This window comes from Myodes glareolus, chromosome 17 (genome assembly GCF_982192425.1).
Source record: "Myodes glareolus chromosome 17, mMyoGla1.1, whole genome shotgun sequence".
NCBI lineage: Eukaryota > Metazoa > Chordata > Mammalia > Rodentia > Cricetidae > Myodes > Myodes glareolus.
In genome coordinates, this window is record NC_142042.1 from 16,218,448 (window position 1) to 16,237,612 (window position 19,165).

General features: G+C 39.5%; 1 protein-coding gene across 1 annotated transcript; it reads right to left on the reverse strand.

The window, feature by feature from the left end:
* Positions 1–16,372, reverse strand: LOC125412836 (guanylate-binding protein 2-like). Its single transcript, XM_087897508.1, has 11 exons — positions 15,363–16,372; positions 12,129–12,332; positions 11,522–11,649; positions 10,561–10,670; positions 8,237–8,433; positions 7,659–7,901; positions 5,950–6,230; positions 4,483–4,695; positions 2,703–2,805; positions 1,810–2,003; positions 1–630 (listed from the first exon to the last, which is right to left on the reverse strand). Exons 2-11 carry the CDS (start codon positions 12,316–12,318, stop codon positions 520–522), a joined length of 1,770 nt encoding a protein of 589 aa, XP_087753634.1. The 5' UTR covers positions 12,319–12,332; positions 15,363–16,372; the 3' UTR covers positions 1–519.
* Positions 16,373–19,165: the final 2,793 nt, after the last annotated feature.

Genomic DNA, 19,165 nt, shown 5'->3' on the forward strand with positions numbered 1-19,165 from the left:
TTACAGTGGGCTAATACTTTTTATTAACTTGTGTAAGACATTTATCCTGAGAAACTTCAGGACATGATGTCACAGGCGGAAAATAAAAGGCAAAATGGAGGTAGGGTTTAGTTTTTGAAGGACTGTAGGAAAAAAATCAGAGTCCTCAGAAAAATGAAAAGGACTTCATTTTGAGAGTTAGCAAAAAGTTGCCTGCTCTGTGATTGTAAACACTATACTGTAGGAGAGAAGAAAAGATAAGATTATAAAGGAGAAACATATGTGGCCTGGGGATGGTGTAGGTCAAGGAGACCTCTAAAACACAGAAGCAAAGTCTCTACTCATACATGCATTCTTCACAGAGGGAGACTTCCTCTGACATTGCCCAAGGGTCATACAGTGATCATAGCCTGGAGTGGCAGGTGATTTTGAGTTGACGTGAGTTGAGTTTAATAGCAGTTGTTTCAAATGCTGCAGATTCTCAGTCAAGGTACTCCTTGATAAAGGATTGCTTGGCAGAGCAGTTCAAAACTCAGACCTTCAGAGTATGGTGCAGCCTGGAGATGATTCATAACTCCTGAGGCCCTCGATCTCTTGATGAAGTCTCCTGCTCTCATTCAGGAATCCTTCCTTGAGAAGTTGTTCTTGTTCCTAAAATGGAGATGGAGACTGAACTCAGACAGCGTCCCATATTTCACAGAGTGTCTCACAGACTCTCTGGTAGTTATATTATTTTCTGGAGGAATTTTGGTGTTTTTCTTGAAGCCACAACTCTCCTGTGACTTAGTAAAATACATTTTTTCTATAAAAACACCAGCTTCCCTCTTCTTTCTTGCCTCATCTCTGGTTTGTGTTATTTGAACTCTCAAACACATCTAAGATGGGTATAAACCAAGTGAAAGGTTACTACTTGGTTCAGAACCAGGGCAGTTATTCAATCAGGGAATTTAGAACATGTCCAAAATTTTAATAACAGAGAGAAATGACAGAAATATACAGAAGCAACTGTGGTCTGCGGTCCTAATGGGATATTCTGGGATACCACTGAGACTCAGAACTGATATAGAGGAATTTATGAATAACAGGACAACCTGTAATTTGAGTACTTAACCAATGTGTTTGAGTGGGTAGATGGTTAGAAACTCTTGCTATTCATTAGAATACTTCCAAACACAAGGTCATATTAGGTGTGGCAGAAAAGAAATCCCTGTGGGTCCCATTTAGCAAAGAAAATAAGCTATATATTGTATCATGTATTCTGCTAAAATTGCAATGTCTTCATCTAGCACAAAATAAGAGACCCGAGTTATTAAATGGAAATAAGTAGGAGACATGTAAGTAGCACTGAGTAATTCCTAGCCACTATCTGTGAATAGCCTAATAAAGGATTTCATCCATCCATAAACAGCTCTCATGACTAAAGATAAGCTGTGAGGGAAGGGAAATGTATCAGAGCATCTGAACCATTTATGGCATGGCAAGAGTCATAATCCAGGCTGACTTGAACCAGTCATCTTCCTGCCTCAGCCTGATGAGCTTACGTTTTGGTTTTCTTGTTTGATTTCCAGATTTATTTGTGTTAAGTGCATGAGTGTTTTTGCGTGCAGTGTTTGTAAATGTACCACATATGTGCACTATCTGCAGAGGCCAGAGGAGGGACTAGAATTATGGACTGTTGTAAGTCACTGTGCAGGGTGCTGCTTCTCAGACCTGGGTCCTCCATAAGAGCAATAAGTGCCTTTAACTGCTAAGCTGGGTTTTTTTCAGTCCCCTGCTGCTCTTATTTTTTATTGGCTCACAGGAACTTACTGAGAAGATGTAACTAAGTACCTGAAGTTTGAGAGATATAATTTTGTCCTGTTCTATTATTAACTGTTCCCGTTCCTGCTGCATCTTCATAGTCAACTGCTTCACATGCTCCTGGTAACTCTCTTCCTTCTGCTGCATCATCAGCTCATACTTCTTTTGCCTCTCTTCTAAGTCTCTGTTGGCAGCTTCGGCAGCTACAGCCTTTATTCGTTCCACTGAGAAGAAAAAGCAAAGAATCCAAACATTAAATTTTATGACTTTACTTTTGTTTCTTTTTCTCTACTTTAAAAAATTCTCTTGTCTTTGATAAAATTTCTTGTGATGATTTTTGCAGGAAATAACTACTTAATAGGGAAACAAATAACTATATATATATATATATATATATATATATATATATATATATATATATCAGTGTAAATACAAAACACCATGAATGATACTTATGATCCTTTCTCTGCAATGATGATTTCACATGTGTTGGCCGAGGCTGTTTGCTCATTCCTGGCCACCCAGACCCAAAATAATCACACAGAAACTATATTAATTATGATACTGTTTGGTCTATTAGTTCAGACTTCTTCTTAACTAACTCTTGCATCTTAAATTAACCCATTCCTATTATTTTATATTTTACCACAAGGCTCGTGGTTTACCAGAACCTGGTTCTGGGTCATCTGTCTCCTTCGGCTGCTACATGGTGTCTCTGTGATTCCACCTATTTTATTCTCTATCTTGGAATTCCCACCTTGCTCCATTCTGCCCTGCCAGAGGCCTAAAGCAGCTTCTTTATTGACCAAAGGTAACAGAACACATTCACAGCATGCAGAGGGGAACCCCACATTGCATATGGATCACAACTGCTAAATGTGGCAAGAGTTTCCAAGCACTGGAGTTTCTTCAGCAATTCTCACCTTCAATCTTCTTTGCTGCTTCTGTGAGTGACTGATCCGCCTTTAGAAGTGTTTCAGCCACATCGTCCTTGGAGTCAAAGTACTTTTTCAACATGTTTTCTGCCTGGTAGTATAGAATAAGTTGAAGACAAGCCAATGTGTCTATTAACTGACATTCGTGTTACCAGTTAAGTAGCAATTCAAATAGCTTCTTATGTTTAATTGACCTAAAACTGATTTAGAGACCCCTCTCCAAATCCTAAACTTTCCATATCCCTGTCTTTTAGCATCTAGAAAATCTTTGGAACTAGTTGGATCTTTGATCTCTTTTCTTAGTTGCTTCACATATCTCATATGTGACCATGAGCTGATTGATCATGTTGGCTCTAGTTTCAAACATTGCAACCTCGGTCTTTTGCTTTTCATCTGTGGCATCCAAGTCTCACAGTTCCAGGTCTTGCTTCCTGACTGCTGCAGATAATTCAACTCACAGTAGCCAGAACTTTGCCATGTTACATTAAGAACACTCCTATTATGCCAATGCTCTAAGATGACTTTATAGTTCCTCCAAATGAGCAACAAACAGTTTTCACTGTCCTTTAACATTCACCTTGTCTGGATTGTGACTTTTTTCATCTCTTGTTAATCTTTGCTCTGCCCACCATCTCCCAGAGCATCAGGTTTCTTGTTGATCCTCAAATACACATTAATTTACTCTCATAAACTAGTTCTGTTGCTTGAAATTTCCAACCTCTACATAGCCACTTGTCTTTCTGTCTAGTTTCTTTAACCAGTTTGCTAAATCTTTAACTTATAGTTTATCAAAATAGTAAAATACTGTATCTCTTGTAAGTCTGGAATGTTCATAGGATTAAATTCTTATAAAAGGTATACAGTCAGAAAAGTGTCGTGGTGGGCTTTAGAAATTTTAAAAAGAGTTGATGTACTATTTTTTGTCCTTTTCCCTTCTCTTTGTTTCAAGGTATAAATTTGAAGTAAAACCTGACTCTCCAGCGGCTATTTCAGGGCATGAATGCAGCTCATACATAGAGTCCGTGGACTAATGTTCTAGAGAACAAAAGAAGAGACTTGGGAACAATTAGGTGGTGGAGCCACCACAGCAGCCCTGGGGTCTTCCTGTGTGACTCGATACCCAGAAAAAAAAAACCAAGAAATATTCAGCCATTTAAAAGACATTGATGTTTGTAAATAATTCAAAGTCAAACCTAATCTTACACTCTATTATCAGCATAGAACAGTCTGGAACTGAGGGATACAGATGATACCAGCTGGCATTGCATTCAAGAGTTACTGGTCCTTAGCTGTGTGGTTTTAAGTGAGTCTTGTGCTTCACTCTGCCTCATTTTCTGTTTCTCTTTATGACATACTAACAAGGCATGATTTATGTGAGGATGTAAGAATTAAGAGAAAAAACCTCTAAAGCCCAGGGGGAGCTATCTAAGTGCTGACAGCTATAGGTCATTTGTCCAAGTACTTTGAATGAACATAACTTTTAACTAGTTTTCCTTTTTCGTTAATCCTCTTGTCTCTAGCAACCTGAGAAACCCTTGTCACACAAAACCAAATAAATCAATGAATGAATTCCGCAAACATTTCTGAGATATCCTGTTGTGTTTCCAAGCAGAAAGGTGCTGGTTATCTCCTGTTTTGCTCTCTGCCGAGAAGAATGTAAGACAAGGGCACTCTCCACCAATACCAGGGCACCTTCCTTGCTCTCACTAGCATTCAGAAGAGATTCCTCACTAAGCCACCTTTGCATGGTACCAGCTACTCACTTTACCTGCAGCCCCTTTCCAGGAATCTGGTTATACTTTTTCTCCAGCTCTTGCTTCTTTTGAAGAAAGAGGTAGTAACCTCCCGGTTTAGAGAATGTCCCCTGTTTTACTTCTTTTTCCAGAGGTCCAAAAATAGCCTCCAGCAAATCTGAGCAACGAGCTGAAGACACGTCCATGTTCTTCTTAATAAAGGCCTCTCGCTTGGCATCCAGCAGGGCCTGGGTAAGAACAAAATCACACAGATGGTTGAGAGGAGGGAGATAACACAACAGACCACTGGAGAATGTCTAAATGGGGCCATGCTCTTCACTCATTGTGAGAGCCAATGTATTCCTGAGGAGGGTGCTGGCTACAGAAACTGACACTTCAAATTTTATTTCCTAGAAGCCTTCTCCCCTTTCTCCTGCTTCAGAGAGATTCTCAGAGCACAGACACTGTTTCACGGCAAGTCTCTATCTACTGAAGTCCCTAATGAAAGAAGCATTTCAGATTAGAAAAATTAGACCTAGGCCAGCCTGTGTAGATTTTGTGGCTTCATGAACATGTCATTAGTGTACTAAGGTGTACTAAGGTTTCCTTGTCTATAAGGATGGGGTAACACCACCAGTCCCAGACATATCTTTTCAGGCTGTATAAGTTGATACAGAATACTAGGCCCAGAGTCTCTATAAAAACACTCAGTCAAGGGCAATTGACTATGAAATGTTTCCCTGTATTTTCTCACCATCAGTTAATGAAAGTATTGAAGATAGCATGATGAGTTCTTCTGTGTTTGGAAAGGATAACGGAAGAGTCAGCTCTCCATATGACATCAAGCAAGTAACTAAGTATTAACTCCTGTATTTCCTTTGTGTTGGAGAGTACTCAACTGCTTGTTTACATTGACTACCCTGTTTTGCCAGAACCTCTGAATGAAACCACTTGTCCTTTGTGAAATCCAGCCTTGGTAATCTGAGAAACATTGCCACTGATCAAATGGCAAAGCGTTTGTAAGCATTCTTACAATTGGTTTGTCATTACAAGTGGGGAGCATAAAAGCAGTGTAGTCCTGGACAATAAAAACTACGTTAGAAGTGAATATGATTAAAAACACATTATGTTTAAAATTCTCAAAGAATAAAAATGTTATATTATGTAAAAGTAAATGAAATGATCCTTTGTAAATGCAAAATTTGTGTAATTAATTTCCTCAATGACTGAGATGATCGTTTCCAGAGTGGGGAAACTAACAAAAATGGAATATGTGTAGGTGTAGGTATGTGTGTGTGTGTTTGTGTGGTGCGTGTTTGTGTGTGTGCATGCAAAATGTGACTAGTTATAGTGTCATGCTTTTTTAAATCAAAGTCCAGAAGAATCTAGTCTTTCAATAACCATTGCAAATCTCTGCATATCATGGGGTATCACTGAATAATGCTCATCCCAGAAAAGGTCCAGGCTTTTCTTTGTTTTATGATTTGCGGTACTACACATACCCCTAGTTCCTTCTGGAACTTTTGGTCTACATCCTTGAAAGAATTCTTCATGAAGATTTCAATGGCCTCACTCTCAATAGGTCTCTGCAGGTCCAGCAGCTCCTGGAGGGTTTCCGTGGGCAGCTGGGCCTTATGGTTCACCTGTTCTTCATAGTGCTCAATGGCCTTTTGCACTGCAGCTGAGTTCTCTATCTGGGCCAAAGTCAGGACAGCATTTTCCATGCAGGGTAGTTCTCCACTGCGGATGGCATTGACATAGGTCAGCACCAGGTTCTGTAGACCTGTTACAAAAGTTAAGAAAATGACTGTCATTTGGTAGAAAAAGCATTGTACAGTTTTCAGGATTCTCTGAGGAACAAGAACAGCATAATAATTTATTAACCTTAAGATCCAGAGGATATTAAGTCCTCTTTTTTACTCTCCTTCATTTTTTTCAAAGATAGACATTTCATTGAGTAAGTTCTAGTATTTGGAGAGAAAAGTTGTGATACCAAACCTTGTTTCTTTATTACCCTTTCCTCTCTTCCCACTCCGTTTCTTTCTTCTCATTCATTTACCCTTTTATTCTTTATTGATTTTTTAATAGCCAAAGTAACAGTTTTGCTTTTTATGCCAGTGTTTTGTAGTTATTTTTAAAATGATGCATCATTCTAGTACTTTCTCTAGTCTGTATAAAGGTATCATACCAGACACTCCTCCACAGAGCTGTAAGTAGATAAGCAAAATATCTAGGTTTGCTCATAGTTTGTTGATTGATTGAAAGCATCACACTCCAGTATTCTACCCTGCTCCTTGATAACACAACAAGGTGTTGTATGCAGAATACTCCAGGGAGTGTGGCAGGTAAACCAGAAAACATTACTTTGTCCTCCAAAGTTCCTGCCTGCCAAGTCCTCCATAGAATTTAGAACCAATTGAAATTTCTGGAAATCGTGTTCCTGTCTTTTCAGGATCTCACCATTGCACACATCTCCAGTTGGAGGACTCTCCCATCCACTGTCCTCTTTCTATCACCCGACTCTGACTTTCTTGAAGTCAGAAGGTTGTGTGCTGCTCTGGGCCTCCCTCTGTTGCACTGTTACCTCGGGCATTACCCTCTCTCCTTCTGGGTAAATGCTACCCATTTCTAACTTCTCACCTCACTCAGGTTATTAAACCAATGTGTTCTCTGACTCCCTGGACTTAGATCCCACTTGCATAGACCTCTTGTTACCATGTAGCAACTTCTTATTTTTTATTAACTATATGAATTACTATTTATCACTATGAATTTTGGGGTTTCTTGTTTATTTCCTTTTAACGTGTCCTTTTATTGCGCTGTGCAGGAAGGAGGATGGAAACCACATCTCCTTACCCCTCATTAAACACAATAGTTAGATTTTTAGTATCACTACTAAACATTTTTCTGTACATGAAAGTTTGAAGTAGCAAACTCCACAAATATGGTATTTTCACTTTCCTGACTTTTATTAATTTTTTTAAGTGGGAACCATGAGTGAGAGGAAAAACCTTCTAGGGTTGGATTAGATTCTAGTTCATTTCTCTTTTTCCTTTTTGCTATTACAGATATGAGATGGTGAGAAATGACTTTAGTTCCCAAATAAATTCCATCATGTGATAAACACACTACTTTTTCAATGACAACATCACTCAGTATCCTACAATGAGCAGAAGAGAAGCCCACGTAAGAAGTAGAGGGGATGACATACGTGGCCCATTGACTACGATGCCACCAGACAGAGTCTTGACATTGGCAGAGCTGAAGATGTATGAGGTGAATTCTCTAACTTGTTCTACAAATTCTTCACTCAGATCTTCCTCTGGAATTGTCTCTAGTTTGGAAAGATATTTCCTCTGAGCAGGCCTGTCGAAGACAAAGCACTTCCTCTTTGGAAAGAACTTCCTGATGCATAGCCGAGGCTCATTAAAGCTTTTACTTTTCTTATCAGATCCTGCAAAAATGAAAATTAGATATAGTAAAACTTCAAATGAACTACTTCAATGTATGATACTTCCAATTCTATAACTTGAATGAAGTCTATGTAAGCTGAAAAACACCTAATACAGACAAGTGATACAAACTTAAAGGAAAAAGAAAGGAAACATCCTTTCGCTAAGAAGCAGCAGCTTGTGAAATTTCAAATGATTCAGCGAACCTGTGTTTCATTTCCTATGACAACTGTCAGGATAACACACTAAAAAATCAAGACCTTTGTCAATCAAGCAGAAATGGCATTTATGAAATTGTTTTCCCTTTGTATTAGATCATTCCACCAAACTCGGGTACCTTTTTTCAGTGTCAGTGAGTGTTCCAGGTATTCATCAGCGGTGATAGGTTTTCCGTTAGCTTCCAGCTCCAGGGAGAAATCTCTCAGTGCCCACACAAAGATCGGGAAGAAGCCTACAAAGCTAGCTGAGTCATCTACCCCACTCTGCTCAGGTGACGACTTTGACTTGATAAGATCAGTCAGCTCTGTAACATAGCTGAGATGTTAAATTAAGAAAACTATAAAAGCAAGTTCAGCATTTTTATGATAAACACATTACCAGTGCCTCCCCAAATTAATTTTTTTTTGTTTTTATTTTTAGCTATATTGGTTAGTTTTTGTCTACTTGACACAACTGGAGATTCCTCAACTGAGGAATTACCTCTTTCAGTCAGGCCTGTGGACATGCCTGTGGGGACATTTTTTTCAACTACTAATTGATGCAAGAAACCCCAGGCCATAGTGTGTGGTTGCAATCCCTAGACAGGTGGTCTCTGACTGTATAAGAAAAGTAGCCAAGCAAGCCACAAGAAGCAAGCCAGTAAGCAGAGGTCCTTCTCTGCCTCTGCTCTAGTCTCTACCTCTCAAATTCTGTTTTGATTTCCCTTGATGCTAGACCGATTTCCCTTGATGCTAGACTGTAACCTGTAAACCAAACAAATCCTTTCATCACCAAGTTGCATTGGGTTATAATGTTCACCACAGCAACAAAAAGAAAACTAGGGCATTAGCACATTCATTCACAGAATTCAGCCATTTGCAAACATCTAGTGAACCTCTGTTATGAATCAGGCACAGCCCCGGGGAATAATTTTAAAATAGATGAAAGTATTCTACCATCATAGGGCTTACAATGTAGCAGATGAATATTAAAAAAAATAAGTAAATAAAATATTTTAAATTCTCAGATATTTACTATTATTCTTGATGCAGCAAAAGGCCTTAGCCAAAAATACTAGAGAATAACTGCCTATGTCTAGTTACTCAGAGAATTTCATGTGCTTTCTAAAGTCCTTGATTAGCAGAAATCTACAAGAATTAGAAGAGTCATCTGTGAAAGTTCCAGTGGACATTGCCTAGAGACTAAGAGCAGAGAGTGAGGAGAAGTGCAGTAACTAGGGAGCTGCAATATTCAGAGTCCACACAGGCAATGGAATAGCTTGTCAGAGAAGAAAGTAGAATATTAGGAATTTTGAAATTCTAGACGCAAGAACCTAGTGGCTCGGAAGAGGAAAGAACTGATTTTTGAAATGCTGCGGTGAGACGAGATAATACGACTTCTGGAAGAGCACAGTGATAGGAGAAAGAACACAGCACGACACCCAAAGTTCAGTTCATAGAAATTCTTGCAGCACTGATAATGGCATGGGTGGGTAACTGAGAAGGTAGGGGCTGAGCACACAAGGAAAACGAACTGTGGGAGAATAGTGAAAACCCGTGTCTATTGGTTACCAGTCTCCAAACAGTAGGGGTTAACATATGCAGCAAAATAAGGCTGTGTGGACGGAAGGACTAATCAAAGACTACAAAGAACGGTGATGTGGTCTGTGCCTTGGCTCCAAAGGAGTCTTTCCAATGAACAAGCGACTGTGAGCTGATTGGAGAAACATAGAAGACTGACACGGGGAGGCACGGGCTAAAAAGCAATCACTGTCTCAGATCCCCTGATGAGTTTGTGAGGCAGCGCAATAACATAAGCACAAGCAAGCACACAAAAGCTCATGATGGATAAGCAAAATTGGCCAAGGCAACCGGTAAGAGGATCAAAGGCATGGTAAGTAATGACGTGTGCTTCTAGCCCAACACAGCACACCGGCAGTGAGCGCCAGTTTCAAAAGGACCACCCAGAAACATTCCTGCGACAGCTTCTACATTGGAGTCTCCTTGGTCTGGGTCTGTGCCATTGCCTCTGCATCTTCTCAGCCCTTCCCCCACCCCCAAATGGTGACTGCACAACAGGCAGCAGCAATAAGCCTGCAAAAACTATGAGTTTGGGGATAAATATTACTGATAGCATTCTGTGGGTAGTTAGGAGATAGGTAACATATAGAGATAATGATAATAGTGATTATTGAGTATATGAGTTCTAAATCGTGTTGAGGATTTGGACAAATGCAGGATATTGACCTATTAGATAGTGATGTTCTCAACAGTGTACCACAGGCAATGGGTGACTTAAGAAGTCTGAACTTGTAGCGAAAACAGGCAAAATCACATGATAAGTATAAAAGGATTGGTTAATGACTTAGAATTAGTAAGGTCCTTGCCTGCCTGTCTACCTGATGAAATAATAAAGCTGCTCTTCCTAGGTTTAGTACTGTTCTAGACCACACCCAAAGGATACTGCAGTTGGTCCATGGCCTGCTGGTTGATGGTTCCTATGCTGTTGTAGATGAAGGTGCTGCTGAGGAGGACCGCCAAGGCAAAGATCCAGCAGTCATTCTGGTTGTCTCCCTACAGGCCAGTGAGTGAAGAAGAGTAGCTAAGAGACTTTCCAACAGCTCAAGTAGCCAAAGATGAATCTTTGTTGTATCCCATTAGCTATGGATGGCATCAAGAGTAAGTATTTTCTACTACATAATAACTTTTTATCTGTGTGATGATTTTATGAATATTCAATTCGTGCCAGTTTGGATTTTAGTAACTAATCACCATTATGACCTTTAAGTGTGAGTGTCCTTCACGCATTCATACACATGGATGTATATCATCTTTTTTAAACTGGCAATGCTAAGCTTTATTTACAGGACATACTATGTATGGTAAGGGTCATTTTAGCACTAGTGTTAGCACTAGTGAAAGAAAGGTCCTTCAATAAGAGTTTTATTGATCTCAATAAAACTTGGGAAGAGTAACACATGACTCTCCCTGAACAAAGAGTTGTTGCAGATCTTGCATTGTTGTTCTCTTACTGGCAGTCCTTTGGAGAATTGGCCATTCTTTTAAAATATATTTTATTATTTTTTTGAGAATTTCTGAATTCTCAAAAATAAATACAGAATACTGTATTTTTATTAGGGTCTCACATTGAATAGTCAGTCATGTTTATAATGTGCACAGGCAAGTACATGGTATCATTAGCAGTTTTAACCAAAATATTTGGTGTAGAAAAAAGACTAAAATATCATTATCTATCATTATTATAATATCATCTAAATGCTGATTCATTATTCTTGGTTCTTAGAACAACTCGAAGAATAGAACATTCATTTAATTATTTAGAAGCATATATCCAGGAGTGAAATGGGTTCTTCGAGGTGAGCTATTGAAAAGCTATGAGTAGAATTTGAAAGATCTATTTTTACCTTCTCAATATCTTCAAGGCCCTCAGTGTCAAGCAGAACTAGAGTATGTTCTGGCTTCTGGGGATGAGGCACACACCACATCCAGATCCCCTTGGTGTGAGACTGCACTGTGGAGCCCAGAGAGAAGCCTGCAACGCAGAATGGGCATGGGATGGAGAGGGGAGTACATAATGGTGCTTCTGGTGTTGAGTTGAAAACCAATGCAGTTACACTTGAAAGAGTAAAACAACTGCACGTATTGATTTCAATTACTACCCCAGAAATAGAATACTGATCAATGCATTCATTCCTTACAGCTAGACACTTACCCCTACTATGTGGACAGTCTAATAAACGTTTTATAATTCATCATTAAGGAAGTTAACTTTCTCAAATGTATTTGTTCTTTCTCTAAAATATACATTTAACTTTAAATTTGAAAACAAAGGTGTTGTTTAAAAACCAGTGAGTAGCAATAATTCATCAAAGAGAAATTCCACTAGTGGATAGACATTATCGTTTCTTATTCCTCCCTCTCTCTGACATTCTTTCCTCACATTTGCTTTTAAGATTCAGGCTACATGGGTGGACAGAAAGGCCCTAGCACAGCTGTGTTGGTTTCACCCACCTGATTTCTTCCCAGCCAGCTTGTTCATCAGGTAGGATTTGCCTGTGCGGTAGAGGCCCACGATGGCCACCACCACCACTGGCTGCTTGATGGCAGACAGATAACCCAGAGCCTCCTGGTTGACCACAAGCTGCTCCTCAGTGTTCTCAATGAGACACATGGGTTCCAGCATGTGGATGTCTGAGGCCATGTGTTCTTTTGTCTCTAAGGAGAAGATAATTGGACAACAATTTCTTGTCAATGAGAGGAATAAAAGAGTATGTGCTAAAATATTCCACCTTTGAAATGTGTTCTTTTTACACTTCTAAATGTTCTGGGCTCTTTATGATTGTCCTAAATGCTAGACACTACTTTCATTTAAATGCAACCAATTGAGGTCCATAGATAATCAGAAAAGTTATATAGTGGGTTCAAAAGGCTGAATATACCATTTCTCCATCTTTTTCCAATGTCAGTATCTTATATCTTACATACCCTCAGTAGAGTAACTGACTAGTCTTTCAGCTGTCCTATAACACCCTTTTTAAATCTGCATACCTTATACCTCCTCCCTTTCTTAAATAAGATTTTGATGATGTCCCTTTTCTGCATTATGATGTAATCCAGGATCCCTCCCTAATCCTCACATCTCTTTACCTTCCCCTCATCTTCAGTAGATTCTTGTTCTTTCTTTATCCTTCATTACTTTAAATCCTAGAAGAGTGTATCACATTTATATTGTAGAATATTTTCAGTAATATTTTTAGTTGTTTTTTAAATGATAGAATGAAATTATATTGGTACATACTGGGCAAAAAGGTTACAAGGCTGATATTCTGTAATCTTCGTCGATCACATCAAAGATTAGTGCTGCTGACATGACTTGCTCTGAAAATACTCTTTGGAATATGTTCTCTTGGTTAAGGGGCGACCTATCAAGAACTGTTTACTAGTTTGTGTTTAAATGCACTATTTGAATAGCAGATAAATATTTTGGGGAAATGTCTAAGATTTTATTGACCCAAGAAATACAAGTTTAAAATGTATCAAGGTTCCCATCTCTCCACTAAGAATGTGTAGCCTAAAGAAAAAATTAACAAGTGCTTCCAAGGGTGTGAGAAAGAGAACTCTTATGCATTGCTGGTGGGAATGTAAAGTGGTGCATCCACAGGAGAAAGCAGCATGGCAGTGTCTCCAAAAACTTAGAACTATCAAATGACCAGATACCACTCCTGGGTATGTATGTATGTATGTACATATATATGCCTACACATACATATATATACATATATGTGTGTGTTTCTAAAGGATTGTATGGCAAAGATACTTGCATCTTCATTTTATTGCTGCACTGTGGAACCAGTCTAGCTGTCCATCAGCAGATAAATGGAAAACTGACACATAGTACGTATACCCAGCAGAGTTTTATTCAGCCATAAGAAAGGATGATGTTATATCATTTGCAGGAATCATGGATGGAACTGGAGATCACCATGTTAACCAAAATAAGCCAGACTCAGCAAAAGAAACCTTTTATATTTTCTCTTACGCAGGAAATCTAAATTTAAATATATAGTTAAATGCATATTTGTAAATATGTATTCAGACACATATAAAGTGAGAACAGCAAGAATGAGAACACTAATTAAAATTGCTTTTTAAGTGTGAAAACAAAAATAAGGAGAAAATTTTGAAGTTTCCATTTGGAGAGACTCTAGGACTCAGCACATGTAATTTTATTATACTTCATGGGCTTTGATCACTATTGTTAGTGCACGCTTATAAAATAAAACCACTATAACGTTTGCTTAAGATGACCGTCTACTCTTATCATGCCACTTACTTTTTAATTGGAGGTCTACAGAGAGTAGGAGTATTGTTCCTACTGTCAATCACTCATTCATTCATTTGGCTACATCAGTACAAACTCCTAGGTATTTATTTTATTCTGTGTGCCTTTGAACTGCATGATCATTCTTTGTTTTATTGATTGGCTTATCCCCTTTGTTTACTGAGGCACTTTCATCTGGATTCTCTGTTTGGCTGGAAGACTTCCATCATATCCTCAGTGCTGCAGTACTTTCCCCCACCACAGATCCTTCCAGAGACACCTCACAATTTTCCTGTGTTGCCCTAGAGTTGAGCATTCCTCCCAAAGTTTTGATTCCTTTCAATGCACAGTAGTACTTATACCAAAAATATGAATGGAGTACAGTCTTTGCTTCAAGGAGAAAGATTATCTTCGAAACATGATAGGGTCTTTGAACTCATGAAGTCACAGTAGCTGTGGGTGCTTATAGAAAATCTGCATAAAGTCGGACAGTGGTGCCACTTGCCTTTAATCCTAGTCTTCAGGAGAAAGAGGCAGGCAGATCTCCGAGTTGGAGGCCAGCCTGGACTACAGAATGAGTTCCAGGACAATTTGGCCTACATAGAAAAACCCTGCCTCAAAAAACAACAACAAAAGAAAAGAAAGAAACAAACCTGAATAAAATTCAGCAGCTAAAAATTCTATTATGGATGGGTAAGAGGCACAGGGAGTCCCATGGTGTAGTTTAGGAGTTTGGCACTGATGACTGACTGCTAAGGGAGAGATGGTTGGTTTTCTTCTGTAATGTGGCCCCTGGTAATTTACCCAACCTCCAGTAGATGGCTTTATGCACATGCCCAAATGACCCACAATAACCTGACTCAATGAGGACAGAAATTTGTGAAATGAATAGAGCTGGGGGCTGGAGTGGAGGAGATGGAGGAAAAAAATAGGCAATACACGCAATCTAAAACACACTACATATATGAAATTTTCAAAGTGTAAATACGCACATACACACGCACACAGAAATATTTTAAAAACATACAATGGTTTTATAACTTCCTTAACTATCACCAGGAGAATTGTCTCTTTTTACAAACTCCAAGCAGTCTTACTTACTTTACCCATAGGCAGACATTGGCAACAAGTAGAGGGATTTTACCTCAGTTTCAATAGACAATAAAGATGATCTACAATGGTCCCACGAATGCAGTATCAATCTTCAAAGACTCATACATACCCTCTCCATGGACTCTTCCTTACTAGAGTTCATTTAACTCTACATAGTAGGGACCTGGGCTCTAACAGTAAAACTACCTCTGACAATCAACCCTGTTTTTAAGTGATCTCCTGTTCCACTTATGCCTGTCTCCCTTAGAGAGGTCTTTTTAGGGCAATGCAACAATCTGGTACAGCCTTTCCCACCCCCACCTCTGTCTTACCGGAAACAAAATCCTTTAGTGCTTAAGAAAGCAGCCTGTGTGAGGTGTTGAATGCTGTCTGCTTTGCTTGTGAGTCTGGTTGTTTGTCCTTTGTCCTCTCTCACAGTTGCTGTGACACCTCCGCCCTCTGCAATAGCCTAAGATGTTCTGGGGTTTTCAGCAGAGAATTTCTGGTTCAGCTCAGTAAAAGAGCAGTGTTTAGAATATGAAAGTGAAAGTAAAAAAATAACACTGAACAGGAAGAAACGATTCAACCACTTGACAGGAATGAAGGGCGTGCTAACAGAAAGGCTTTAGGGGGGTTCTCAACTAGAGACTTACAAATGATACAGTTTAACTCCAGAGTTTCTGTGGATGTTTAGAAAGCTAAAGTGATGCATTTATTGAAGAAGACATGGTTTTGAAGTCACTCTCTCTTACTTTTCTGTCTTTGGTCCACTAGTGTTTGGTTTGTGAAGCTGCCCACCCCACTGAGCTGCACAAAGGCAGGAAGAGATTGCGCAATTCAGAGTTGGACCCGAATTTGTTTGAAAGCCATTTCTCTATACTGCGAGAGAATAGAGACGAAAAGAAATAAAAAGGTGGAGTTAGAAGGAACAATAAAGGAGGAGGGAGGGAAGGAGAGACAGGTAGCAGGGAGGGAGGGATGGAGAGAGGAGGAAAGAAGAGAAGGAGGAGGGAGAGAAAATATTACTGAAAGTGAAAGTGAGCCTGAGTTCTTCTAAACAAATCAAATGCTGGAAATCAGCTGGTTTGCTCTCCTTTCGGGCAGTAAACTTGTTATCATTATAATCTGTTAGCATCTACCATCCCCCAAACAATTTAGCACCTGTTGAATATTTGTCAATCATGTGGAACTTAAGGGTAAACGAAAAGGATTTTTGTGTTTGTTTCCAGCTCAGGGACTGGGAGTTTCCCAGTCTGTGCAGCAAGTTTGTTTCTAAACTGGGGGGCGGGTTCTCCAGTCTTCTTTGTATTCTGTTTCCTTACAGATAAGTAAGCCAGAGTCCTTTCAATGAACCTCTGAGGGTAAATAATGTCTGAAAAGCCTAGGAAAGTCACTGCCAGTTCTAAATCTGAGATATCTGTGAGCCTTTGAAATGTCCCAGCAGGCTGGGAATGAACAAGGCATTGACAAGCTGCCCTTGGGCTATGAACAGCAGCTGAAACAGTGGTTTGAAGTTTGGGAGACATTTAATTAAACCTCACGCTGATCAGCACTTAAAACTTTGACATGGACCAGCACTCGAAGGAGGGAAAACATGAGCAAGGAAGTCAGGACCACAAGGGGTGCGTCCACCCACTGAGACACTGGGACGGATCTAATGGGAGCTCACCTAGGCCATCAAAACTGGGAGTGATGGAGCATGTGATCAAACTGGACACTCTGAAGGCTGACTGAGAAGCCAAGGACAATGGCACTGGGTTTCAATTCTACTGCATGGACTGACTTTGTGGGAACCTGGTTTGTTTAGATGCTTGCTTTTATAGACCTGGATGGAGGGGGGAAGACCTTGGACTTCCCACGGGGCATGGAAACCTGACTGCTCTTAGGACTAGAGAGGAAGGGGGAGGTGGGGAGGGAGAGGGAAAAGGGAGGCAGGGAGGAGGTGGAAATTTTTAATAAATGAATAAATAAATTAAGAAAAACTTTCTGTCTGACCTAACACAAATCAGACAATGGGCCTGATTCTTAATTTTTCCAGCTACAAGAGTTGAGCCATTTCAACAAGTCCACATGATACCAATGTGCACTCAAAAGTATATTGAAGAAACACCATACCACTGCTGTTATTCTCTCAGTTAAGTATCATCAGAATTACATCTGTCAAAGCCTTAGGTTTGATGCCAGCACCAGCAAAAGAATTACACAGAAAGTATTTTTGTGTTTCTATATTCCATGAGAATGACGAGACCCACAACTTTGACGGTCTCTTTTTGTGGTGCTTTTATTCTGAATGTGTTGATGCAGAGCCAACGCCCTTATCATTGGGAGACTGTGTCAGCTAAGTTTTCAAATTAGCTCTCTTCTTATAGAAATTTAGGAGAGGATTCTATTACTTTTTGAACAACTTGTACTTACAGCACACGCTTGAAACAATTACAGCAGGGTGATCCTTTTTATTAACAGATTTCACTTACCCTGCGTTTCTGCTGTGGTGTAGAAGGCATTTATCCTCAGAGATTTGTAAATGATTTCTTTTTTACAAAATTTGCAAATTTCCTCGGATTTATGTCGTAGTAGTTGTTATAGTGAAAGTAAAACTACACCATTCCCTGAGTGGCTGCAGCAGGCAGTGGAAGGGAAGACAAGGAGAAAGGGAGAGAGAGAGAGAGAGAGAGAGAGAGAGAGAGAGAGAGAGAGAAAGAGAGAGAGAGAACCAGATAGGGGGAATGGAGAAGTGGGAAGAAGAGAGCAAGGCAGAAGTTGCCTCTTGGGGGGAAGAGACAGAAAAGGAGGAACCCAGGCTGGAAGCAGAAGAAAGTTCTGCTTGCCTCAGCAGGTTGGGGGTTGAGAGACTTGTCTCTTAAAGGGACAGGACAGACCATAACATTCCCATCTCTTTTTTATAATAAAAAGGCGTGAGGTTAACCACAACAAGTTAAAGAAATTGGAATGACAGATTCTCAAGACTTATTTGTGGGTGTCTTCTTAGGTGAGAACCTGAGAAAGCTGGGTGCGGGTCACATCCTGAAGTAGCTGGTCTCTTTGTTACTGTCTGGTGTTTGTGGTATGGAAATGCCTGGTGTCTCTTATACATGTTTAAGGTGGATCCTTCAATTCGGCTCTCTGGAACTCATGAGAATTCTTTGGGTTTGTAAAAACCTAAGTTTTAGACATATGCATTGTATAAATAGTAGCACATTTATGTCAGAATGTCTGTGACAAGATTTTTTTACATAATAAAAAGTATCTTTAAGACTATGGGAGGCAGCATGAGAAAGAGTTTTGATAGCTTGTATTTGTCCTCACACCTTTATAACTTGCAAATGTACACCTTAGTAACTTGTATTTGTGTTTTACTGAAATTTCTTTGGTGAGGTTTTCCTTTTAAACTGACAAAACCACTCAGCAGTCAAACTGCATTAGAGATCTTTGAGAAGGATAAAATTTTACTTGAGTTATTGATTAAAAACCACAGAGAAATTACTTGGTTGGTACCTAGAGCTACTCTTCAGGGTCCTCCATGATCACTGAAGGTCGTATTTGCCGTCTGCTGATGAGCACAGGACCTGTCAGGCTCCAGAAGATCCTGTGGGCTAAGAAATCTGCAGGAAGACAAGCCTACATTGACCTGAGCAGCTAGGCTGTCGATTGCAGGGATTCTGCCCACTGTCTGGTGATCTTTAGTTTAGATGAAAGGCAGTTTTTCCCAGTGGTCAGTGCTTGGCAGTTGAAGAGAATTGCAGATGGATGTTGTTGTGTGCCCATTTGTCTTCTGTCTTCTTGGGAGGAAGCAGAGTGCTACTGCTAGGAGCTAAGCTGTCTCTTTTTGTTATGAAAAGTTTTTTAATAATTAAATATTTAAATGTCATATTTCCCAGATCTCTGAGCAGGTGAAGGCTGTTTACTAGGTATAGATAAGTTATATAATCTGCCTGGAGAGCTAAGTTCAAGCTTGACTGTACTGGCTCTCAACATAACAGGTAAGATTTATACTCATAAAAAGACAGAAAGAAGAAAAAACTACTTGTAATAGAAGGCTAACAGCAGAACTTACAATAGTAGAGAACAGCTTAATATATCTTAAATCAGGGTTGGATTACATATATAGTATTTTTTGTAAGAGACTTAAAAGTAT

What these genes read in the sequence shown, in the direction of transcription:
- LOC125412836 (XM_087897508.1), bottom strand. Translation starts at nt 12,318, where the DNA reads ATGGCCTCAGACATCCACATGCTGGAACCCATGTGTCTCATTGAGAAC. An exon ending in GCCTTGAAGATATTGAGAAG is followed by an intron (nt 10,671 to 11,521) that starts GTAAAAATAGAT and finishes ACTGGCCTGTAG; the next exon opens with GGAGACAACCAGAATGACTG. An exon ending in AGCAGCAAAGAAGATTGAAG is followed by an intron (nt 2,004 to 2,702) that starts GTGAGAATTGCT and finishes TTTTCTTCTCAG; the next exon opens with TGGAACGAATAAAGGCTGTA.